This window comes from Molothrus ater, chromosome 2 (genome assembly GCF_012460135.2).
Source record: "Molothrus ater isolate BHLD 08-10-18 breed brown headed cowbird chromosome 2, BPBGC_Mater_1.1, whole genome shotgun sequence".
Classification (NCBI taxonomy): domain Eukaryota; kingdom Metazoa; phylum Chordata; class Aves; order Passeriformes; family Icteridae; genus Molothrus; species Molothrus ater.
The window spans coordinates 2,705,160-2,729,330 of NC_050479.2; the positions used below are offsets into that span (position 1 = coordinate 2,705,160).

Genomic DNA, 24,171 nt, shown 5'->3' on the forward strand with positions numbered 1-24,171 from the left:
TCCTCAATATTCCAGCAGCTCAGCTTCTGCACCTCCTGTGTTGAAGTCCCAGATTGATTCCTGGGAAATATTTATTTCAGATGTCAAGAAACAATTGGAAAAAGTCGAGGTAAAACTTCATTTCTGTCCACCGGCTTCTCAGTTGCACTTGGGAAATGAAAGCATTCAATGCCTTTGGTTTTTAACACACCAGCAGCTGGTCCTCCACGTGCTGAGGGGAATTTTTTCAATTACAAAAGAAAGATGCAGTTTGGAGTCAGGATGATAATTTCTAGTGGATATATTAATTTTTTTAAAGGCACAATCTGCCCTTTGTACACTTGCTGCAAAATTGGGTCTCCAAATGTAGTGGTTTTGGTTTGTTAATCTGAGATTTTACAAATTTTAATATTTTATTTAATTTTATTTAAAAAAATTTTTAATTTCATTTTAATTTCATTTCAATTTAAGATTTTTCCATCACTTCCCTAGATTTCCTCCTATTCCAAACCACTACACCACATTAAAAAGTGTATTATTTTTCAAAATCTGTGGAACTTCTTAAAAACAAAAATAAAAACAAAATAACCAGGGGAGAAGCTGAGTGTAGAATGTGCTTTTAGATGAGGAGGGAGCTCAGTGGAGGCTGATGGCTGTTGTTCCTTCTGCAGGCTGAGTATGAAGAGAAGATTGAGCAGGTGAAGCGAGGGGCGCGCGGCTGCCTCAGCAGAGTGGAAGTCGTGGATTTGCCTTGGCCCCAGGGCTCTGCTGTGAGTGTCCCCCGGCACTGCCCTGCTGCGGGAGGGCTCTGGGGGCTGGACTGGGACACTCCACGCTGGCCCTGCAGCCTCCAGAGGAGCAGGAGATGGAGCTGGGGAGCTCAGGGAGCAGCAAATTCCCAGCACATGCCTGGAGAGGCTCCAGCTGCCCAAAGCTGGAAGGGGCTCCCTGATGGCTCTGTTCATTGGAGGCTTCCTGCAGCTCCAGAATCCTGCAATTCCAGCATGGTCTGCCTTGGAGGGGACCTTCAAACATCCAGTGCCAGCCCTGACACCTCCCACTGGCCTTGGGCCCTGCCAGGGATCCAGGGATGGAATTCCACGCCAGCCCTGCCCACCCTGCCAGGGAACAATTCCTCATTGCCAAGATCCCACCCAGCCCTGCCCTCTGGCACTGGCAGCCATTCCCTGGGTGCTGTCCCTCCGTCCCTTGTCCCCAGTATGTCCCCAGCTCTCCTGGAGCCTCTTTAGGCACTGAAGGGGCTCTCTGGAGCCCTCTCCAGGTTGAACAGCCCCAAAATCCTTGGGATGAGCCCCATTGTGCAGAATCCCCAAATCCCCGGGGCTGGCCCAGCCCTGCCAGCCCATGCAGTGCCAGCTGTGCCCCATGGGCACCTTGTCCCCAGCCCAGAGCACTCAGTGCCACCTGCAGGGGACACCTGCAGGGCTGGGCACTGCAAAGCTCCCTGGGCAGCCCCTGCCAAGACCTGAGCTCCCTTTCCATGGGAAGCTTTCCCAAAGGAATTCCTGCAGCTCTTGTGCCACTGATTGCAGACACCAAGCTCAGCTCCCAGCCAGGTGTGGCAGCAGGAGCTGAGCCATTTCTGGGAATGCACCTGGAATGAGCACAGCCCCAGAAATTCCATCCACAGATGGAACATCCACATTTCTCATGGCCCAACAGCTCCTCCTCCAGCTTCCTTCAAGCCAAAGCAGTTTCTTCTCACCCCTCTAATTGCTCCTTTTTAAGTTGTTTTTTTTCTCTCCGTGGAAAATCTTGGTTTGTGATTTGTTGTTTGTTTGCCTTTTTCTTTTTTTTTTTTTTTTTTTTTTTTGGTCTGGGTGTAATTTAGATTCCAGGCTCTGGTCTAATCTTTGAGATGGTTATTTCACTTTTTCTGGGCTTCTGCAAGTTCCACTCCTGCTCTCCTGCATGATTCCCCACTTATCTTTTAGGTCTGTCCTTTCTATTTATTGACACAGAATATGAAGACAACTTAATCACCACCAATTTTCTGGGAAAGAGCAACTTTTGTGCCTCTTGTTCTGCATTTGGAATTTATTTTTTCTGCAGTAAGACCAGATTGACCCTTTAGAAGAGCAATAGCCATGAGATCAAACAACTGCCCTGATGCCAGGGAGTTTTTGAGATAAGCTGGTGTCACCTTTGAGGTCCTGGGCACGAGCAAACCTGCCCCAATTCCCACTGCAAATGCTGAATCTGTTTTAATCACTGTTTCCTGTGAAATGTGTTTGTTTCCTAGACAATGCCAGGCAGACCTCCCGTGTGTGACCCTGCCATTGTCACCTATTCCTCAGCACCTGCACTTCCCTGTGCCCTCCCTGCATTTTCCAGCTCTGATGGAAAAGCTCCAGCCCAGCCTCCTCTGCAAGCACAGACCGGAGCCAAGGCAGCCCCTGCCACCTCTGAGGCTTCTCCTGCACATGGGAAAGCACAGCCCAAAGCTCCAGAGGGATCACATTCCACTCAAAACTCACCCTCCTGCCCATCAGGCACTTCTGGAAGTAACTCCCAGCATGTCCAGCCCAACCAGACCCACCAGGATCCCTCAGCTCTGCAGCCGAGGCCTTCTAGAATTCCAACCAACAAAAAGCTTCCAAAAAGAATTGAAAATATTTTAGCCCAGCTCCAGAGTATCTTCCCAAACTGCAGCAGGTACTGGATGGGAGGAGTGCTGGGAAACGGGGGCTCAACAGCCAGGGATGAAGGGCAGCAAGAATTGATTTTGTTCTGCTGACAAGGGATGGAGTGACAGGACAAGGGGGATGGTTTAAACTGCCAGAGGGCAGGGCTGGAGGGGACCTTGGCAATTGGGAATTGTTCCTGGCAGGGTGGGCAGGGCTGGCATGGAATTCCAGCCCTGGATCCCTGGCAGTGCCCAAGGCCAGGCTGGACACTGGGAGGTGTCCCTGCCATGGCAGGGGTGGGATGGGATGAGCTTTCAGGTCTTTCCCATTCCATAATTGTGGTGGTGGTTCGGGGTTTCATCCTGGATACCGAGGGTCCCTGGGAGCAGATCCTTGGGGAAGCTGCTTTGATCCTGAAGTGCTCTCCAGGGCCACCCTGACCCTGCCTCTCCTGTCCCTGCAGCTCAGAGCTCATGGGCTCCATCAGGGAGTTGCAGAGGAGGAATGGGAGCAGCCTGAGCCCCGATGAAATCCTCAGCAGGGCCACGGAGCTGATCCTGGACCAGCAGCTCAAGGTACTGGGGCTGCAGCTGCTCCTGCTCCTGCCGTGGCAGCTGGAGCAGCGCAGCCCCAGGAACACAGCTCCTTTCTGCTCTGTGCAGGCCCCTGCAGCAGGCAGAGCCCTGCATTCCCCAGGCCCTGCTCCCCCAGCACGGGCCAGGGAAGCGCCCGTGGATGGAATCGGCCCCGGCTCCCCCCGGGCAGCGCCCGCCCCTAACGCCTCCAGCAGTAAAAACCCCTCCCAGCCAAACCTGCAGCCCTGGGGCAAGGCTGGAGCTGCACCTAAAGCCAGATGGAGGAAGCAGGACAGTGCTGTAAGTTTGCTGTTTCAGTGCAGTTGTTTCCATGTGCTTTGTACAAGACACAAAATAATCCTGGAAAAAAAAAAAAACCTCGTTTATTTTGTGTACAAAAGCTTCAATAGACTTGGCTAAAGTTAATGACCTTGTTAATAGAGTAGAACGTGCTGGTTAATTGCTGATTTTGAAATATCTGAGTGTTCCTGTTGTGGCCAGGCCTGCAGTGAGGATCCCTGCAGCATCTGTCACGATGAGCTGAGCAGAGACTGCTGTGAGCTCGAGTGTGGCCATCGCTTCCACAGAGAGGTGAGCTCTGCTCCTGTTCCTCATCTGCACCTCAGAAACAACCCCACTGCCTCCCCTTACCCTGAAACAACAAGGGCACAGTCCCCTTTTCCAGCCTTTGCCCCCCAGACTGGACCACAAGCAGCCTGGCAGAAAGCTTCAGGTGTTTTTAAAAAGAAAATGATTCATCAGAGTGGATTTCTGATGATGCTTCAGAGAATGGGTTTGGTTGGGATTGCTGGCAGCACACTCAGGGAATGGGTTATCCCTGAAAACTCTGTATTTGCCTCCTGCTAGTGGAAATCCACGAAGTAAAAAGCCAGGATTGTGTTGGAATTAACTCCACATTTCCCCCTTTACCGTTTTAATGCTGATTTAATCAATGTGATCAGAGCGGGAGCACAGTTCCACACCACTGAGACCTGGGGCTGTGCAACTCATTGAAGAGCTTCCCCAGCAGTGCCAATCGCTTCCAGCCTCCAGCTGGACACTGGAGCTGGTTCCCTGTTGGTTCCCTGTTGGTTCCCTGTTCCTGTTGTGTCTGACCTGTCCCTGTCCCTGTCCCTGTCCCCGCAGTGCATCCGGACGTGGCTCAAGCAGCATTCCAGCACCTGCCCCATGTGCCGCGTCCACGCTCTGCTGCCCGAGGACTTCCCGGAGCTTCCTGCCTGGAACAAGCCCAGCTGAGCCCGCTCTCCTGCTCTCCTCCTCCTCTCCTCTGCTCCCCTGCTCTCCTCCTCCTCTCCTCTGCTCTCCCTCCCTCCCTGCAGAAGGGGCTGGAGCCCGAGCCAGGTCTGGGGGACGGGGCAGACCCCTGGGTTCATTGGCCATGGGAACAGCTTTGGGGTTTCACTCCAAGATCCAGGGTTTCTCTTGGCTCCTGCCTGAAGCTGTGCACTGCAGGGCTGGCAGCACACAAAACTGCTGCATTTTTGGCTAAGGGACACTGAAAGTACCAAATTTTTGTTACCAGTGCATAATTCCTGTGAAGAGAGGGGGCTTTTCCCTCAGATTTATTGCAGTATCAAAACAAGTAGGTGACCCGAAGGATGGACCAAGAGAGTTGGAAATCAAAACATTCCCTGCCTCTGGCATGGACAGTCCAGGATTCAAGCCTGGTGTGGTCTTTGCAGCTCCTCTCTCTGCATAAATCTGCAGCTGAGAATTCAAATTGTTTAAATAATGGCTTTTAGTCACATTTTGAAGCAAGAATTTTAAATTATTCATTTGGATCCATTTTTAAATCTCAAGGTTGAAATTTGAATTTCCCTCCTTGCTGAAGAGCTGGTCTGTTTAACTGGGAAGGATTTTTTAAAGGATTTTAAAAGGTTTTTTAAGCCACACTTCATCTGTATTTTGTGCAGGGATGGTCACCAGTAGCAGGAGGGGCAGAATTCCAACAGCTCAGGGAATTTTCTCGCACTGTTTTCTGAGTCTGAGGTGGCCAGAGAACTTTTAACACAGACAAATTCGTCCCAAACAGCCAAAGGTGAGGACCAGAGCCTGAGAATCTTGAAATTAAACCCAATATTCTGAATCCAGGGAGCATCACATGGATTAGGAGCTCTTGGCTAATTCCAGGGATCCCTTGTTCCCCACACTGCTTGGCCTCCTCCAGCTGAAGTGTTTAACTCCTCTCTCATTCATCAGTCTATTAATTACCACTTGAATAAACAATAAAATTGCTTCTGCAGCCAGCCATGTTGTTTCTGTGTAGTGTTTCTGCTCACTCTGAGTTAGGGCTGAGTAACTACTCTGCTGTAGCATTAAGGCCTCAAATCCCAGCACTGGAATCCTTTTCAGCTTCCTGTATTCTGGGGGGGCCTCAGCTCTTCCCCAAACCCCCCTGGTCTCAGGGAGAAGTGCTGAGTTGCAGTAAATACCATTTTCCTCCTCCTTCCCAGACACTGAAATGAAATTTTCAGCTTTTTCTTCCTAAAACAGCAGGGCCCAAGCTGGAATTACATTCTCCTGCTTGGCACTGCTGCTGGACAAACCAAAGGAAATGATTTTTCTTTGTTTTCTTAATTGTGCATTTTTAGGTGCTGATCTTTACACTTCCAATGTCCATAATGTAGCCTGAGCCTGCCTCTGCCCCACATGGAAAATGAATGGAAAATCCACGAGTTGTGGCTGTTCCATGAAAACAACATGAAAAGCCACAGCCTGTTTGTGCTGGGAAGGTTATTTCTTACTGAATTAATCTTCCTTTAGGCTGTACAGTCACAAACACATTAATTAATTAATCCAATTAATTCCTCCTGGTCCCAATTTGACCTAAATTTCCTTGGTGTGATTTGAAATCACTCATTTCCCATCCACCTTGGGCCAGATCCCACAGCACCCCCTTCCAGAGTTGTAGCACCATTTTTTAGACCTTCAAAGACCTTATTTCTCATTCTGTCACAATTCCCATACCTTCCCAGGGTGGCTGGAATGGGATTTATGAGTTTTAAGGGGTCTTCAAAGGACTTTGGAACAAATATTACAAAATTAAACCGAGAGAGGAACTTGCTACAAGCTGTAGAAAGCTACAGAATGATTCCTTCAGGTTCTGCCTGAGAAAAATTGGGAAAAACATGATTGTTGAAGGCAGCAGGATTGGGAAATGCAGAGAGGCAAAGTCTTGGCCAGGTTAACAGGGAAGTGGAAGCACAAGAAGGGCCCACAGGAGGAAGGGAGTGTGGTGGCTCCAGCTGAAGTCAGACATGGATAAAGTTCCACTTTCCCTCTGAGGAATTCCCAGAAAATCCTTCCCTGCTTCTCCTGTGGATGTTCACATCCTGCAGAGCTTCAGGGGGAAGTTCTCTGTGATGAGATGGTCGTCGTGCAGGAGCACCACAATGTTCACCTCAAACTCTGGAGAGGGGAAAAAGAGAGAGAATTCCATGGGAAACTGAATAATATCAGCAATCCTGCTTCAATTCCACAGGAAACTGAATAATATCAGCAATCCTGCTTCAATTCCATGGAAAACTGAATAATATCAGCAATCCTGCTTCAGTTCCATGGGAAACTGAATAATATCAGCAATCCTGCTTCAGTTCCATGGGAAACTGAATAATATCAGCAATCCTGCTTCAATTCCACGGGAAAGCTCAATCCCAGCAGCAATCCTGCTTCAGTTCCACAGGAAAGTGAATCCCAGGAGCAATCCTACTTGAACTCCATAGAAAAGCTGAATCCCAGCAGCAATCCTGCTTCAATTCCACAAGAAACTGAATCCTAGCAGCAATCCTGCCTCAATTCCACAGGAAAACTGAATCCTGGGAACAATCCTGCTTCAGTTCCACAGGAAAGCTCAGTCCTGGGAACAATCCTGCTTCAGTTCCACAGGAAAGCTCAGTCCTAGGAACAATCCTGCTTCAGTTCCACAGGAAAGCTCAATCCTAAGAACAATCCTGCTTCAGTTCCACAGGAAAGCTCAGTCCTAAGAACAATCCTGCCTCAATTCCACAGGAAAGCTCAGCAGGATGAGGCAGGAGCTCCTGAAAGATTCCATCAGAACCTCACCCAGGCATGCCAGCCCTGGGACCATTCCTAGAAAATCCTGCTTTGTTGGAATCTTTGGGATTCCTCTGGATTGTTTTATAGCTGATAAATTATGGCAAACAATCCTCTGGAAAAGAAGATCCAGACATGACAGAATAAAATGTTTTGGGAAAAACACCTCCACCAGGATGGTGTTTAAAGCATGGAATGGGAGAGTTCCAGGACAGCCCCATTGCCTGTTTCCAGCATGTAACAGCCTTGGGAAATGAAATACTGGAATACAACAGGCCTGCAAACTGGGGAGCAAAAATTAAAAAAAAAAATCTGCTCTTTGTGTCCTTCAAAGCCAAAAATCAGTATCAGATCAAAAATCAATCCTAAATAGAGACAGAACAAAAAGCCAGGCAGAGTTAATAAATGAAGGGAAGCAGAAATAAAAATAAATTCAAATTCTCATTGTAAATTGCTAGTGAAAAGCTTAAAATGGCAAAACCAAATTATTATTTGGGGAAAACCACTGCACACATTCTGTGCCAACAGATTCCAGCAGGATGGAGGGAAGAAATACAAACCAGCCAAGTGGATTCTTGGAGTACTTATTTGAACAAGTGAGGAAAATACTCAATTTTTGTTAATTAAGGATTGGTGGATTGATCCTTGGTTTTGTTGATAAAAACACTGGATTTTGACAACAATCAGCAGGGCCCAGCACATGGTGCAGGTGAGAGAATCACACCCTGACCAAGCTTGTTCCTTCCAGGGCTTTCAGCAGGAGAGAGGCAAACAAAAAGGAGAAGAAATGGAAGGGGGGGGGTCTCACTGGTAAGGAAAAGAGGGAATTTCATTCTGGGACTATTCCTCAGGTGTTTAATGGCATGACCTGTATTCCACTGCTCCTCCTGGAATTCTGTTAGCAGTTTGTGTTGCAGTGTGAAATGCAGCAGGACTCGGGCTCAGGGATGTCCTGGGCTCCTCCTGCAGCTGCTGCTGGGTTTATCCCCCCACTGCCCATGGAAAAGGAATGAACGTGGCCACTCCTCCCCCAGGAAAAGGCCTCCCCACTCACCCACTTTGAAGTTGGTTGTTTCCAGGGTGGGGCAGGTGAAGAGCCTGGGGAACACCATGTGGATGGGGATGGGGAGGCCCCTGCAGACGTCGCCGTCGGCGATCTGGATGTTCTGGATCTCCGTGGCATCCCTGGCATAGCCCTCAGCACACCCTGAAGGAGGGAAATGGCAGGAGGTGAGAGAAAGCAGCAGCCAAAATTCACAATGGAAATGTGCTGGAACCCTGCTTACTGAGAATTCCAGGCACTGACCCCAAGAGAACACTGCATTCTCCTGAGGTCATGGAGAAGATTCCAAAATTCAAGAATAAAACTGAGATTAAAGGTGTGGAGTTTGAATGGAAGTGTGTGATATCACAGGGTGGGAAACTCAAGAGTTTAAGGGTTTAGAATACAGGAATAGAGAGAAAGCAAGATGGAGGTTTTTTTTTTCTTCTTCACCCTCTTCTCCATGGGTTGGGGTGGTTTTGTGCAATTGGATAAAAAAGTCCCCATTGCAGACTTAAGTGATCAGTTATTTGGTTAAAAGTAAAAATAATTTAAGTGTCATTTCTTAACTGCACAGTTTATCCTTACAAGACCTTGTACAGAAAGATGGTAACAATTAACAATTCTGTACCTTGTTAATAGAATACTGCAGAACTCAGGGCTTTTAAGTCTGTGATATAGAGAAGAAATAATAAACACCTGAGTCTGAACATGAAACATTGTCTTGAGAGCTTCAATCCTGACCTTGACAGAGGCAGAAAAAAGAAGCCAAGAACCAGCAAAGATCCACCAGGATTAAAGGGAAAAACACCCTGCAAGTTTTCACAGAGTAAAGGATTGTGGAGATAATTTAAATTATATTTGGGCTGTTCCTCCAAAGTGCAAACCCTACAAGGCCTCAGAGCTGTGGCCTTTCCTTCAGGCTGGCCCCTGTTTCCCTGGGAAGGTGTCCCAGATTGCAAGGCAAGATGTGTTCTGTTCCCATCTGTAAGAGCTGGGGCAGTTCTCTGCTGTCCATGGGGCAGTTTTTTCTTTCTCTCTCCCACAGCCAATCCTCCCTGCAGGAGATCTCTGCTGTCCATGGCCACTGAGTGTCCCTGCAGGGCTGATCCAATCCCATCATCCCATGGGGAGATGCTGCGCCCAGGGGAGGAGCCAAGCATTCCTACCTGGATCCAATCTGAGGTGCTGGGACAGCCCAGCAGCCTTTGCCCAGTGCATTGCCAGAGGAGCAGCTTCTGCTGCCCTGCATGGCCAGAGGGAGCCCAGGCCCATCTCCAGCAGCCCTGGAGCTGCAGAGGAAAACTCCCCCCTTGTGCAGGATCCCTGCTCCAGCAGAGCCACAGCTGGCACTGCAGGAGGGCTGAGCCCCCATGGGATGGGGCTGTGCCACCCCCTGACACACAGGCTGTCAGGCTGGGTTCTGACTCTGGCAGTGTTGGTTCGGGATACTGCATTGTTCATTTTATGTCACTGTCACATTTTCTGAAAAATCCTCTTCACCAGGATTTCTTCTCCTGGGAAGCTGAGAAGCCTCAGAGAGGAATGAAAACAAGAATTATGTGATTGCTTCTCCTGTTTTGCTGCTTTGGAATGTGGCTGGAGATTGTTTACCAACTTGTCAGTGTTTGATTGGTTTCATGTGAATTGTTTTTACTTAATGACCAATCCCCATCAGCTGTGTCAGACTCTGAGGAGTCAGTCACGAGTTTTTATTATTCATTCTTGTTAAACCTTCTGTCTGTATCCTTTCTCTCTCTTTAATATAGTTTTAGTATAGCATTCTTTTCTATAATTTAATATCATAAAATAATAAATCAGCCTTCTGAAACATGGAGTCAGATTCTCATCTCTCACCTCATCCTGGGGACCCTCACAAACACCACAATTTTATTTTTACTTTCTTCCCTAATAAAGAACTGTCATTCCTGCTCCCATATCTTTCCCTGAGAGCCCCGTAATTTCAAATTTATAACAATTCAGAGGGAGGGCGTTTACATTTCCCATTTCAGGGGAGGCTCCTGCCCTTCCTTAGCAGACACCTGGCTTTCCAGAGCCAGTCAGAAGGGATGGAGGGAGTTCCTGCAGGCTGGTGCCTGCCCAGGGGCTCACCACAGGTCTCCACACGCACGAGCTGCAGCTCGATGCTCTTGACGGCCGCCTCGGCGCTCTCCACCACCAGCTCCCCCGTCAGCGGCTGCGTGATCACACAGTTGGTCGAGTTCAGGTGCCCTCTGATCAGGAATTTGGGCAGGGAGGCTCTCTGAAATAGTTGGAGGAAAAGATGGCACCGTGAAGAGCAGGTTAAGGGAAAAAAAAAAAAATCTTAAAACAAGTAGGGAATTAGTCAAAGGTTCCAAAGCTGGGAATGCAAGAGTTCAGAAGTTCCTGATGGAGCTCAAATTGATTTCTGGCACTCTGTATCAGGGTTTCTCCTACAGTATTCTCTCTTGACATGTGTCCTTCCTGCTCCTCCATCCACCCATGGATGGGCATTTCCTGGGGAGAACTGACAGAACTTGGTGTAAGAATTCATCCAGGAGCTGGAGCTGTGTGGTGAGGGAGGAGGGGACACCTCCCACTGTCCCAGGCCGCCCCAGCCCCAGGGTCCAGCCTTGGGCACTGCCAGGGATCCAGGGGCAGCCCCAGCTGCTCTGGGAATTCCATCCCAGCCCCTGCCCACCCTGCCAGGCAACAATTCCTAATTCCCAATATCCCACCTAAGCCTGCCCTGTAAAAAAGGCACAAACAAGGCTCAAAACACACATTTTTAAAGGCTCTTGGCTGTCCATGTATAGAATGTTTTCCTTTGTTCCACTCCCATCCATCTTTCACTCAGGAAAGGAACAAAAATATTTCACCACTCCTGAGCAAAATTCCACCTTCAGTGGTCACCACAATGCAAGAGATGAGGCAGAATCACTTGATTGCTTATAAAAGTGAAAAGGAAAATGGAAAAAGAAAACCAAGATAATCTGCCCGATCATCTACAAGGCAGAACTTAATCATGACTCTGGTCTCACTCAGAAACACACAAAATGTCACATTTAAAATAAAATAATAAGAAAATCCTTTTACCTCTTTAACATTTTGCAGAGTTTCAGGAGTAATGGTGAAGTCCACAGGGCTCGGCAGCAGCTTCCCTTTCTGTGACTGCAGGGAGTGGAAGGGTTAAACTGAAATCTGATCCCCAAAACAGAGAGAGAACATTAAACACAACAGCTGGCTGCCCTAAACCACCTGGAAAAGCAGGAATACCCTCCCCATCTGAAGCAGAGAGGGAAAAAAGTTCAATTTCCCATTTCTGTATGTACAAATAAATTCATTGTCCATGTCCCTTGGAAAGTTTCCTTTCATTATTAAATCTGGGGAGTGGAGATTCTAAATGAACTTGGGTCCATTGCTTCGAATCTGCTTTATAAATTCTTGTTCTCCACCAGAGCAAGGGGCTGATCTGGAACTCTGAGTGAGGATCTGCCCTCACTGCTCAAGAATCCAAATAGCTGCTGCTGCCCAGCTGCAAGATGGAAGAGATTAGCAAAAGATTGGCTGCATTTTTCCCAAAATGACAAATTCTGGCACAGAACAGGCTGAAGGGAAATGGTACATTGAGCACTGACAGTGAGAATTATCTGTTCAGTAAAACTTCATTAATTCAGCCTGACTGAGAGATCCGTGATTTACTGACTGCTGAGCTCAGAAGTGCTGCAGTGGGAACAAGAAAGGAACCCAGGAAAACTGCAGGAGATGTCATTTGTCACTCCTCTGACAGGTGTGGCTCACTCATAAATGTAATAATGGACCAATAAAATGTAGCATCAGATATTGCAGAAAATATTGAAATCTTACCAACAGGAAACTTGTTTGTAACACCAAACTACACCTTTCTAAAAGTTACTTTAGAAGTAAAATAACATTTCCACCACAAGTCCTGAGTAACACAAAGGATTTTGATATTTCCTGTCCTGTTAAGAGTTGAAAGGAATGACAGAAGCAGGGTGTTCCAGCAAGTCAGAGATGGAAAAAGGGACATTTCAGCAGTGTGGCCTGTCCTCACTGCTCTGGACAGCTCAGCTCAATTTAACCAACCCCAAATCCAACACAGGAACTTCTGCAAGAACCAGCCAAGCATCTTCTGCGAGTCCAACCTCCTCCCACATGGATTAGGATTAGAAACAAGGATTAGAAATTCTAGAATTAGAAGTTAGAACCAAGTTTTCCCTTGTTTCCCTTGTAGGGGTGTCGGGCATTGGAATGAGCTGCTCAGGGAGGTGCTGGATGTGGGACATGGTTTGGGGTGAGGAGGGGACTGGGTCATCCTGAAGGTCTCTCCCCCACATTTCCAGGATTTCCAGCAGGATGCAGAGCCAGCTGAGATAGTTTGGAGTCAGGGCTCTGAATGAGAACTCCTGAAGAACAGAAATCAGGGATTTTCACCACCCAACTCCCACTTCCAGCACCGGGGGAGCCTGGAAGCTTTGGCTGAGAACTGCTGGGATAATTCAAAGCAGTGTTTGGAAAAATGACATCATATTAATGTGGCCACCCCACTGTGACAGAACTCCAAGGATGAACAAGAGAATAAACTCAGGGCACTGTAAAAACATCTGAAAATCCAACTCCTCTTTGTTCTTTGAGAGAGGGATGGGTCTTTCTAATCACAAGCAACATCTTTGGGGTGGTTTTGTTTTGGGGCAGATTTCCTTTACTCCTACATTTTGGACAAAGGTCTCAGGCACAGGGTGGGATTTTGGGGTGTCCTGTGCAGGACCAGGAGTTGGGTTTGATGATTTTTGGGGTTTCTTCCAACTCAGGATATTCTGAACCTACGCTTCTGTAATCCCTATGTCACTATCACAATTTCCACAGGTATCCTTGGGGTTTTCTTCCCCCTTAAAGTGAAGTGGGGAGAAAAAAAAAATCAATTAAAAAATTAATTAATTGCAAAATGACCAGAAAGCACACTCACCAGGGAGTGGACAATGAACTCACAGGTCTTGGTCAGGTCCTTTGCCAGCAGGGAACGTCTCATGTCACAACGAAGGGTGTACTGGGAAAAAGGGGGGAAAAAGGGGGAAAAAAGGGGGAAAAAGGGGGAGAAAAAGGGGGGGGAAAAGGGGGAAAAAAGGGGGAAAAAAGGGGGAAAAAAGGGGGAAAAAAGGGGGAAAAAAGGGGGAAAAAAGGGGGAAAAAAGGGGGGAAAAAGGGGGGAAAAAGGGGGGAAAAGGGGGGGAAAGGGGGGGAAAGGGGGGGAAAGGGGGGGAAAGGGGAAAAAAGGGGGGGAAAAGGGGGGGAAAAGGGGGGGAAAAGGGGGGGAAAAGGGGGGGAAAAGGGGGGGAAAAGGGGGGGAAAAGGGGGGGAAAAGGGGGGAAAAGGGGGGAAAAGGGGGGAAAAGGGGGGAAAAGGGGGAAAAAGGGGGAAAAAGGGGGAAAAAGGGGGAAAAAGGGGGAAAAAGGGGGAAAAGGGGGAAAAAGGGGGGAAAAGGGGGGAAAAGGGGGGGAAAAGGGGGAAAAAGGGGGAAAAAGGGGGAAAAAAGGGGGAAAAAAGGGAGGAAAAAGGGGGAAAAAGGGGGAAAAAGGGGGAAAAAAGGGGGAAAAAGGGGGGAAAAAGGGGGGAAAAAGGGGGGAAAAAGGGGGGAAAAGAAAAGCTTTAATTTGGATTTCCTCCCTCCTTCCCAACTTTTCACCCCCCTTCTGCCTCTGTGCAGTGCTGTTGCTGTTAAATGCACTTCAGGGTGATTTTTCAGCATTTTGGTTAAGGGATTATCAGTGTGATGTGCTTTGCATTTTGTATTTTTGTCTTCAGCCCCTCTAATTTTGGTTTTATTGTGGGATTGAATTCCCAGTTGTTGGGACATTTCATGGGGAACTTCAGCCACACAAATGAGCTCCGAGCAGCACCAAAATCAGACAAGAAAGTGAATTTGCTTAGTAAGAATTTGGTTATCCCAGAAATCCTAGACTTCATCTCCAACAAAGCCTCTCAGTGTCCTTACAGGACAGGGAACTTGTTGGGATGGGGTTTATTTAATTTAATTTTGTTTGATTTTTAATTCCTCCCTCAGATCAGAGATTTGCATTCCTTACTTCTGCTTCATGGCCACAACCAGCCAGCAATGTCTGATTAAAGGTTAAACTGAGACTGAACCCACAATTCATCCCCAAATCAAGAGACAGAGGCTCAATTAAACTGCCCAGAGGTTTAGGAAGTGTCACAATTCCCTCCTCAGGAGAGCAGGACTCTCAAAGTTTGGCTGAAATTTAAATCATTAAATTTTAATGGTATTTTACTCAAGAAAAGCTCCACATAGGAGAGAAGGAATGACAAAATAAAACAAATATTCCTCATTAAAGCGCAGCTCAAACTGACTGATCACAGCGAGTTATTTGGGGTATGGGAAGCAACTCAACCAGTGCTGCACCATTTTTAACATCCCTACCACAAACAACAGCTGTTGCATGAGGGAAGAAGCCAAAACTGAGCCAATAAATGGAAAGATTTAAAAAACATCCAAACAGATAAAAAAAACCAAAGGATTTTTTTTCTTTTAGTTACTTCTGATAGGCTGCTGGGGGGTGATTTGGTTTATTAGGTTGTTTTTTTCATTCCAGGGATATCAAACTTCATTGTCTAACACAGATTTTACCTTCAAGAGATGGCTGAAAAAAGACTTTCCCCCTAAAAAACACCAAAAATCACCCAAAAAACCCAACCCACCTATGGTAAGGCAAGTTTTAACCAAAAAAGATCAAATTTCAGAACTGCACTTCCACAAGACTGTGTCCAATCAGGTATTCCACCCAGATTTGGGCAGGGAATGTCACTCCTCCTCATCCCAAACAATTCCTGATCTGTGCTGCTCTCAACACCACGTGAAATTACTCATTTATTTGGAATACAACCACACTGGGGTGCTGTTTGTTTTTAGAAAGGGAATGGAAACAGTTTCCCACAATATCAGGATGGGTCAAATTTAGGTTACAGGTGTTCTGCTGAGGTGTTTCAGGTAAAACATCTTATTTGTGCCATCATTCCTTAAAGATTTACTGGATAAAGGGTGGAAGGCTCAGTCAGTGTGAAAACATCATCAAACTTCACCCTCAATTTCCATGGATCAAATTTAGGTTACAGGTGTTCTGCTGAGGTGTTTCAGGTAAAACATCTTGTTAGTGCCAGCATTCCTTAAAGATTTACTGCATAAAGGGTGGAAGGCTCAGTCAGTGTGAAAGGAAAACACCACCAAACTTCACCCTCAATTCCTATGGATTAAGAGCTGCCTTTTTCCATGGATCAAATTTAGGTTAGAGATGTTCTGCTGAGGTGTTTCAGGTAAAACATCTTGTTAGTGCCAGCATTCCTTAAAGATTTACTGCATAAAGGGTGGAAAGCTCAGCCAGTGGGAAAGGAAAACACCACCAAACTTCACCCTCAGCTTCCATGGATTAAGAGCTGCTTCAGCAGACATGGTGCAGATGAAATTTCCTGTTTTCTCTCCAGACAGGACTTCCTCACCTGGATGTTGACAAAGACTCCATGGTATGTCTCATACAGAACCTTGTTGCCCTTCATTTGCAGTGGGAATTCAAAGGGAATTTCTGTCTTGCCACTGGGGAGCTTCCCTGGTTTCACCATCTCAATGGTGCTGTTGATAATCTGGATAGGCTGCAAGGAGAAATATCACAGAGGTTTGGGTTGAGAATTCCAGCAGAATTCCTGGATTTCCACAATCCCAGGGACCTCTTCAGGACACAAAGTGCTGGGATATTTTTTTACAATGGATAGAAACATTAATATTTTGCTCAAGAAAACAATTTCTGTTTTAAGGGTGCATCACATTAATGACCAAAGAATTCAAGGGAGCTCACCAGGAGCAGCTCCAGCTTTGGAAGTGGAGCTTCATTTCCTAAATTATGACCCTGGAAAGCAGCAGGGCTGTCCAAGCCATCTGACACTGAGCCATCCCCTGGCCTCTGAATTTGTTGTTGTTTGGGGAAGGTCTCTCACCACAGAGAGAGTTAACTGTGAGGGGCTGCCTTGGACAGGACATTTCCTTTCTCTCTGCAGTTTTGCCACTCTTGTCCCCAGCTCTTGGGCTCCCAATACAAGAAGGAGGTGGAGCTGCTGGTGAGCCCAGAGGAGGCCCCTAAACTGATCCCAGGGCTGGAGCCAGGCTGGGAGAGCTGGGGGTGCTCACCTGGAGAAGGGAAAACTCCAGAACTCCAGGCAGAGCTCAGAGCCCCTGGCAGGGCCTGAAGGGGCTCCAGGAGAGCTCAGAGGGACTGGGGACAAGGATGGAGGGACAGGAGCCAGGGAATGGCTTCAGAGTAGGATCTGATGGGATCTTGGCAATGAGGAATTGTTCCCTGGCAGGGTGGGCAGGGCTGGCATGGAATTCCACCCCTGGATCCCTGGCAGTGCCCAAGGCCAGGCTGGACACTGGGGACATTGGAGCAGCCTGGCACAGTGGGAGGTGTCCCTGCCATGGCAGGGGTGGCACTGGGTGGGCTTTAAGGTCCCTTCTGCCCCAACCTTTCTGTGATTCCCTGATTCAAGGCCATCCTCACTTAACCAAAGCCTTTGCCCCAGCCCAGCCCTGTCCCTGGGGAGCAGCTCAGAGCCCCTCCAGGAGCTCCACAGGTGCCACTCTCCCCAGAGCCATCTGACAAGGCTTGTCCCTCACACCCAGGGACCCCTCCATGGCCCCCACAGATAGTGACTGATCTGGCACAAGAGTCCAGTTCAACCCAGTCACTTCAACAAAAATAAAATAACATCCCACAAGAATTATTTTTCTTTAAATCACAGATTCAGTGCATCATCCAGGAACCCTTTTTACCTATTTATGGCCCTGCATTTCAGCCTGAAATAAAAATCTCCTACCAGTGTGATTTACTTCCCCAGAATGTCCTCATATATCCCTCCCTGGGATATTCCAGAGTGTTCTGGACACAGCCCTGTGCTCTGGGATGGCCCTGCTGGAGCAGGGAGGTGGCACCAGTGACCCTCAGTGCTCCCTTCCAGCCTGACCCACCCTGGCATTCTGTGATCTCCACACAAAGCTGAGCCTTTCCCTGCTTTCCATCACTCCCACAGCACGAGCAGCTCTGACACCTGAAGGCCTTGAAGGAAAGGTTGAATTTGAGAAAAGAGTTTTTTGTGCTGAAAACATTCACCTGGGCAGGCCTTACCTTGGCAGTGTTGCAGAAGGCCTCAAACACCCCCACATTTTTGGCACTGAGCTGCAGATTCACTGAGCCCTCCATGGTTAAGGAGATTCCCTGGTGCTGCACTGTGTCCTTGCTGGTTATGACCACCACTCCAGAGAGAATTTCCTAAGAGGAACGAGGAAAACATTTGTTTAAGTCCATTTTTTTCATAGCTGTTATCTAAACAGCCTGGAACTGATCTCCAAACTCCAAGAAAATCCTGTGCCCAAAGAATGGTGTCACTTTGTCAGGACAGACAAACAGAAAAAATTCCTTCCTTCCTGATGAAGGGATTTAGGATGAGACAGAGAAACAACAACATTTCAACTCTATCAGAATTCCTGGATTTGCAGAATCCCAGGGCTCAGGATCAGAATCCAAAGCTCAGGATGAGAGCTCTGCACTTTTGATTTTTCCTTAAAAACACCATTCTCCTCTTGGCTGAAGTATTAACCTGAGCTTCAACTTCTTCCCACAGTTTCAAGGTTTTCCTGTCCAGGAAGATGAAAACCCTTTCTTTTGGGTCAGCTGGAACAGCCAGGTTGTGTTGGTGTGGGAAGAACCTGCCAGGAGGAATTGCTGCATGAAAACTGGGATGGTCAGCCACAGGAGAGGGGAAGAAAAGGCACAGATGGAAGAGGGATGGCCAAGCTGAGGGTGAGATTCACCTCCAGAGGGGAGCAGAAGAGATTTAAACTAGAAAAAATGAACACAAAGAATCATGTGTTCAGAAGTGAATCTGAATGAAAGGCAGGAGCTGTGTGACTCCAGGGAGGTGTCACTCATCCCATGGAGGACGTGCTGCCCACAAAAAACCCTTTGCACAAAAATGCTTCATCCTCAAAGTGCCAGCTCAGGCTTTTTAACACTGAAAAGCTGGTGAACTGCAGGAGAGCAGCACACAGCTCCCTCCACACACTCCATGCTTTATCCTTCTCTTCTCCCACACTGCAGAATCTCCTTCAGTCCTGAAATATTCCCAGCTGGAAAGGACTGAGAGCTGCAGAATTCCCTGAGCTCCTGCCCCAGACCAACTGGCCCCAAGGAACAGCTCCCTCCAGCCATGGGACAATCCCAACTCTGACTCTGCACCCCACCTCTCCAGGCCAGGATCTCTCCAGCAGAATGGGAATTTTGGCAGATTTTTTGTCTTTCCTGGTGGTGCAGGATGGCAAAAATGGGTCAGGGGAGTTGAGGTAGCAGGAAATCATCCACATCCAAGCAAGGGTGGCATCCTGAGAGCCTGGGAAGAGGAAGTGCAGCAAGTGGGAAATGCTGGAACGGGAGCACAAAGGGACAGCAAAGAAAAGCTGACCTCAATTCTGCACTGCTCTGCTAAGGGGCCTTAATTAGCACAAGCAATTAGGTTATTGCTTTCAAAAATGAGTCCAGCTCAGCTCTGAGAAGCAAGGACAACCCTGAAGACGTGAACTGCTTTAACCAAGGAGATGTTTCCTGTCACACAGCACAAACCCCTTCAGAGCTGCTGCCTGCACGTGGGAAGGGGGCACGGCCTGGGGGCAGGAAGGGGAAGGATGACTGGAAGTTCAATATCAAATTTTCTTTACATATTTCTTCAGAAATGCAAAAAACAGCTCAAAATTCTGATTTCCTGCACCTGCAGAGCTGCCCAGGCCTGGGTCCAGCCCAGGGAGGAGCTGGAGCTGCTGCAGAGAGCCCAGAGGAGGCTCCAGGATGAGCAGAGGGATGGAGCAGCTCTGCTGGGAGGAAAGGCTGGCACAGCTGGGATTGTTCACCTGCACAGGAGAAGCTTTGGGCTGAGCTCAGGGTGGCCTTGCAGGGCCTGCAGGAGCCCCAGGAAAGCTGGAGAGAGACAATTTCCAGGGCATGCAGGGACAGCACCCAGGGAATGGCTGCCAGTGCCAGAGGGCAGGGCTGGGTGGGATCTTGGCAATGAGGAATTGTTCCCTGGCAGGGTGGGCAGGGCTGGCATGGAATTCCATCCCTGGATCCCTGGCAGTGCCCAAGGCCAGGCTGGACACTGGGGCTGGAGCAGCCTGGGACAGTGGGAGGTGTCCCTGCCATGGATGATTTTAGGGTCCCTTCCATACATAATTAAGTTTGCATCTCCTTTCTCTCCCTAGGAGATTCCTACTAAAAATCCATGTTGTATCCCTGGTGCAGAGCTCTCCCATCATTGTGTTTTCATTCCAGGCCCAGTTAAGGAACTAAAATTACAAACCTTTCCATGTGGAGTTAAAGTGAAAGGCAAAAACAAAACTGACAGATTGAGTGACCAGAAATATCCTAATTTCAGCTTAAAACAGAGGGAATATTCCTTTCTATAAAAAAAAAATCCATTTAAAAATGATATAAAGCAAGTCAAGATCAGTCAAATTAAAAATGGACACAGCACTGAGAAACTGAAATAGATAAGTAAACAAAATGCTAATAATTTATAATTTTATAATGCAGAAATGATGTGAAAGTGACACACAGACAGTATTTAGCCCTCTGGAGCCATTCCTAAAGGGAATAATTCAGCTCTGCCAAAGCCATTCTCTAGATAATCTGACAATTGCAGGACAGATGCTGCACACCCTTCCTTTCAAATCCAGTTTTCCAGGTTTAAAATCATGCAATAAATGGAATTCCGGTGGATGGAAAGGATTTTTAGGATACAAGTGCAAGAAAAAGAGAGGCCTGAACATTGCTGCTGAGCAACTTGGGATTTCTAGGTAAAAAACGATAAAAGTTAAAAATATTCCTTCCCTTTCAAGGCACATCGGGCTCTGCAGAGCTGGTCAGGATCTTCCCGCGGTACCCAGGAAATGGAGAAGGACAAAAAGCAGCGCTCGAAGGCAATGCCCGAATCCCGGAGAGAGCACCGGGAAACCCCCGGGATCGGGACAGCTCCGGCAGGGACGGGGGAAGAGCTGGGAGCGGGGGAAAGGGACACACGGACAGGGACACACGGACAGGGACACACGGACAGGGAAAGCTCCGGGACACACGGACAGGGACACACGGACAGGGAAAGCTCCGGGACACACGGACAGGGACACACGGACAGGGAAAGCTCCGGGACACACGGACAGGGACACACGGACAGGGACACACGGACAGGGACACACGGACAGGGAAAGCTCCGGGACACACGGACAGGGACACGGGGAAAGCTCCGGGAAACACGGACAGGGACACGGGGAAAACTCGGGGACACACGTGGGGAAAGCTCCGGGACACACGGACACCGGGAATGCTCCGGGACACACGGCCAGGGACACACGGCCAGACGCCGACACCGCGGCAGCACCGACAGGAGAGGGCGATCGGCTCCGCCCGCCGAGGAGTCCCCGCTGCCAGAGCCGAGCCCGGAGCCCAGCCCGGACCCCGAGGTGTCCCCGACAGGCTCAGGGAAGCCCGGAACAGCTGGGCTGGGAAGGGACCGCGGGAGATGATCTGGGAGCTCCCCAAGGCAGGGGCACCTGGAGCAGGTGACAGGAACGCGTCCAGGGGGGTCTGGAATGTCCCCAGGAAGGAGATCTGAGAGCTGTGCCAGGGCGCTGCCTCCTGTGCAGGGCAATTGCTGGGCTCAGGCCCTGCCCGTGGCTCTGGGGCCATTGCTGGGCCTGGAGCAGAGCCTGGGCCTGCTCTGACCTCTGCACACAGGGACAGACACAGGGACAGACCCAGGGACAGACACAGGGACAGACCCAGGGACCCCTAGGAACCTCCAGGTTAAGACAGGGACAGACAGCCGGGGACGGACACAGGGACGGACACAGGGACAGAGACAGACACAGGGACAGACACAGGGCCAGACAGAGGGACAGACCCAGGGCCAGGCAGGGCCAGGCAGGGCCAGGCAGGGCTGAGGCCCCTCTCTCTCCCTGGGGCTCCTCTCCAGGCTGAGCAGCCCCAGCTCCCTCAGCCTTTCCTGGGCACGGAGCTGCTCCAGGCCCTTGCTCAGCTCCAGGAGCTCCTGGCCCTGCTGTGCTGAGGAGCCAGAGCTGGACACAGCAGCCAGAGGTGCCCCCAGGGCTGGGCACAGGGGCAGCATCAGCCCTGACCTGCTGGCAATGCCCATCCCGATGCACCCAGGACAGCCCTGCCCTGCCCTCCCTGGCCGCTGTCCCCCGCTGTCCGCGGTGGCTCTGTCGCGACACACGCACCCCATCCCGATAGACTTTCCCGGCGCGTTTCACCCTCACATCCAGCGCCGTCCCCATCGCTCCGTCACGTGACCGCCGCCTCACGTGACCCGCGAGCGGGGGCGCGCGGGAGCCCCGCCCCCTCCACATCCGGGTCCTCGCTGTCGTCACTTCCCAGCCGCTGACGCCGCTTCCCGCGCGGCCCCGCCCACTGCCCCCGGTTGTCATAGCAACGCACGGGCGGGGTGAGTGACGCAACGCCGTCACCCTCGGGGAACTACGGATCCCGGCGTGCTCTGCGCGCCGACAGCGCCCGCTGCGGCCCAGGGCGCCGCGTGGGCTGATGGGAGTTGTAGGCGAGGCCGCCGCCGTCTCACGAGGCCCGCGAATGTCGCCTGTCGCGACTGTGGGGCGGTGACAATGGGAGCCCGGGAAAGGCTTCGCTGTCCTGAAATGTTTCCCTCTGAGTGTCTTGCACAGCCGCAAGCACCCATATAAACGAGGAGCGAACTTGTCTCCGTTCTAATTCCACCGGGATTCATCGCTTTGAGTTCCCAAACCCGGCCCGGCCGCGGTGCCCAGAGCTCCCCCAGCCTGTCCGATAAATTCAGGAAGGCAAAGCTTTGCAAAGCACGCAGCGAGGAATTCCCCCTTGAAAAGCCGGAGCAGGGAAATGCTCGGGGTGGGAATGCCCGAGGGCTGAGGGAAATGCTGCCTTCTCCTCCAGGTGTGGCCTCAGCCGGAATTCCCGTGATTTCAGCGGAACCGGGACTCGTCCATCGGTGGAATTGCAAGTCCTGAAGGAAATCTCCACAGCAGGAGTCGAGTTCTGAATGTTATTGATTTCCTGAGGCATTATTTTCACTTATTCTTCACACATTGTTCACTAAATTAGATTTTATTCAGATTTACATGGTTAAAATAAACAGAACCTTGTCAGTGGTGGGAGTTCCTGGAGGATGGTTCTGTCCTCTTCCTCCTCAGCCCTCAGTACCCAAACCCATCTCTGTCCTTTCCTCTGCTGTGCTTATGGAAAACTTGGCAAAACCCACTGCAAGCTCCTGTTTTGGGGGAAAAACTGAGATCTCAAATTGTCCCACATTTCAGGGAAGAGAGGGAAAGGAAAGTGGTCACTGTAAAAACAAAGGAGCATTTAACCGGGATCACTGAATATTAATGGCAGGACTCAGGTACCTCAGCTAAGTAGCTGAGGTAGGTAATTACTGTCATTAATTAGTGTGGGGCAGATAAAGAGGGTTTTTTTTTTGTTTGTTTTACGTTTTACCCCATTCAAGGAACAGAGGAAAATAAAAGCCTGGACAGCACAGCTGCTTCTGAGTGTGAAGATTTGTTTTGCCATCACTTTCACAATCAGCTGTTTTTCTTGGGAAACTTTTTCCAAGATACTTGAGTTACTCATTTCTAGGAACTGGAGCCTCGTGTCCAGGAAAAGCTCCTGTTGGAGCAGGCAGGAGCTGCCCCTGTGCCTGGCAACAGAGATCCCACAAACAAACCAGGGAGCACACAGGGAACCTGTGTCCCAACCCAGGGACACAGAGAGCTCAGCACCCCCTGGGTGCCTCTTCTGCAGAAACAATCCCAGAGTGGTTTGGGTGGGAAGGGACTTAAAGTTCACCCAGTGCCACCCCTGCCATGGCAGGGACACCTCCCACTGTCCCAGGCTGCTCCAGCCCCAGTGTCCAACCTGGCCTTGGGCACTGCCAGGGATGGAATTCCATGCCAGCCCCTGCCCACCCTGCCAGGGAACAATTCCTCATTGCCAAGATCCCATCCAGCCCTGCCCTCTGGCAGTTTAAAACCATTCCCCCTTGTCCTGCATATAAAAAGTCCATCTTCCTCCTTTTTAAAACCTCCTGCAGGCCCTGCAAGGCCACCCTGAGCTCAGCCCAAAGCTTCTCCTGTGCAGGTGAACAATCCCAGCTGTGCCAGCCTTTCCTCCCAGCAGAGCTGCTCCATCCCTCTGCTCATCCTGGAGCCTCCTCTGGGCTCTCTGCAGCAGCTCCAGCTCCTCCCGGGCTGGGACACCCAGGCCTGGGGCAGCTCTGCAGGTGCAGGAAATAAAATTATTAAAAAAAAAACCAACAAAAACCAAAAGCCACAAAACCAAAAAACAAACAAACAAAAACCACAAAAGAAACCCTCCAAAAATAAAAACCCAACCAACAACAACTAAAACCCCCCCCAAAAAATTAAAAACACACCAAAGAAACCCTCCAAAAATAAAAACCCAACCAAAAACAACAACTAAAAACCCAAATAAGCAAAACAACAACCCCCCCCCAACCAACCAACCAACCAACCAAAACACAAAAAACCAAACAAAAACAAAAAACCCACCCAAAATTAAAAAACTTATACACAAAGAAACCCCTAAACCCAGAAAGCAGGAGGAATAAAAGAAGTCCTTCAAGGAGAGAAGTATCCCCATGTGGGACAGGTGATCAGTGTCAGCCCAGATGCAGTGACAGGTGAATTCCCTTCCCACCTCCAGGCTGGGGGCACCAGTATTCCC

The 24,171-nt window shown here is 49.4% G+C and overlaps 2 protein-coding genes across 9 annotated transcripts in view; one reads left to right on the forward strand and one right to left on the reverse strand.

The window, feature by feature from the left end:
- The window catches only part of TTC3 (tetratricopeptide repeat domain 3), a 73,555-nt gene extending 68,086 nt beyond the window's left edge, over positions 1-5,469 (forward strand). For 3 of the 6 annotated variants that reach the window (XM_036394219.2, XM_036394242.2, XM_036394235.2), the window contains 6 exons: positions 16-109; positions 651-749; positions 2,243-2,655; positions 3,091-3,202; positions 3,290-3,502; positions 3,704-4,069. In XM_036394219.2, the coding sequence (XP_036250112.1) occupies positions 16-109; positions 651-749; positions 2,243-2,655; positions 3,091-3,202; positions 3,290-3,502; positions 3,704-4,069 (1,297 nt within the window). Of the gene's footprint in view, positions 1-15; positions 110-650; positions 750-2,242; positions 2,656-3,090; positions 3,203-3,289; positions 3,503-3,703; positions 4,070-4,348 lie in introns of those variants that run through there. The other 3 variants (XM_054514123.1, XM_036394227.2, XM_054514122.1) reach the window with 2 other exon arrangements.
- VPS26C (VPS26 endosomal protein sorting factor C) lies at positions 3,561-21,756 on the reverse strand. Of its 3 annotated transcripts, none has more exons than XM_036394267.1 (8): positions 21,660-21,756; positions 17,506-17,649; positions 15,830-15,979; positions 13,288-13,368; positions 11,397-11,471; positions 10,431-10,581; positions 8,331-8,483; positions 3,561-6,631 (listed from the first exon to the last, which is right to left on the reverse strand). In XM_036394267.1, exons 1-8 carry the CDS (start codon positions 21,714-21,716, stop codon positions 6,549-6,551), a joined length of 894 nt encoding a protein of 297 aa, XP_036250160.1. In that variant the 5' UTR covers positions 21,717-21,756; the 3' UTR covers positions 3,561-6,548. The 3 variants fall into 3 exon arrangements, with proteins under 3 accessions (XP_036250160.1, XP_036250168.1, XP_036250151.1); XM_036394275.1 differs by having other exon boundaries at positions 21,693-21,731; XM_036394258.2 differs by lacking the exon at positions 21,660-21,756 and adding an exon at positions 18,621-18,796.
- Positions 21,757-24,171: the final 2,415 nt, after the last annotated feature.

Bases quoted from the DNA above. Each gene is read 5' to 3' on its own strand.
- VPS26C (XM_036394258.2), bottom strand. From the start codon at position 18,740: ATGTGGATGATTTCCTGCTACCTCAACTCCCCTGACCCATTTTTGCCA. The intron at 13,369-15,829 runs GTGAGGAAGTCC...CCTTTTTCCCAG, and splicing joins GAGTCTTTGTCAACATCCAG to TACACCCTTCGTTGTGACAT. The intron at 10,582-11,396 runs GTAAAAGGATTT...CAACTATTTCAG, and splicing joins CTCTGCAAAATGTTAAAGAG to AGAGCCTCCCTGCCCAAATT.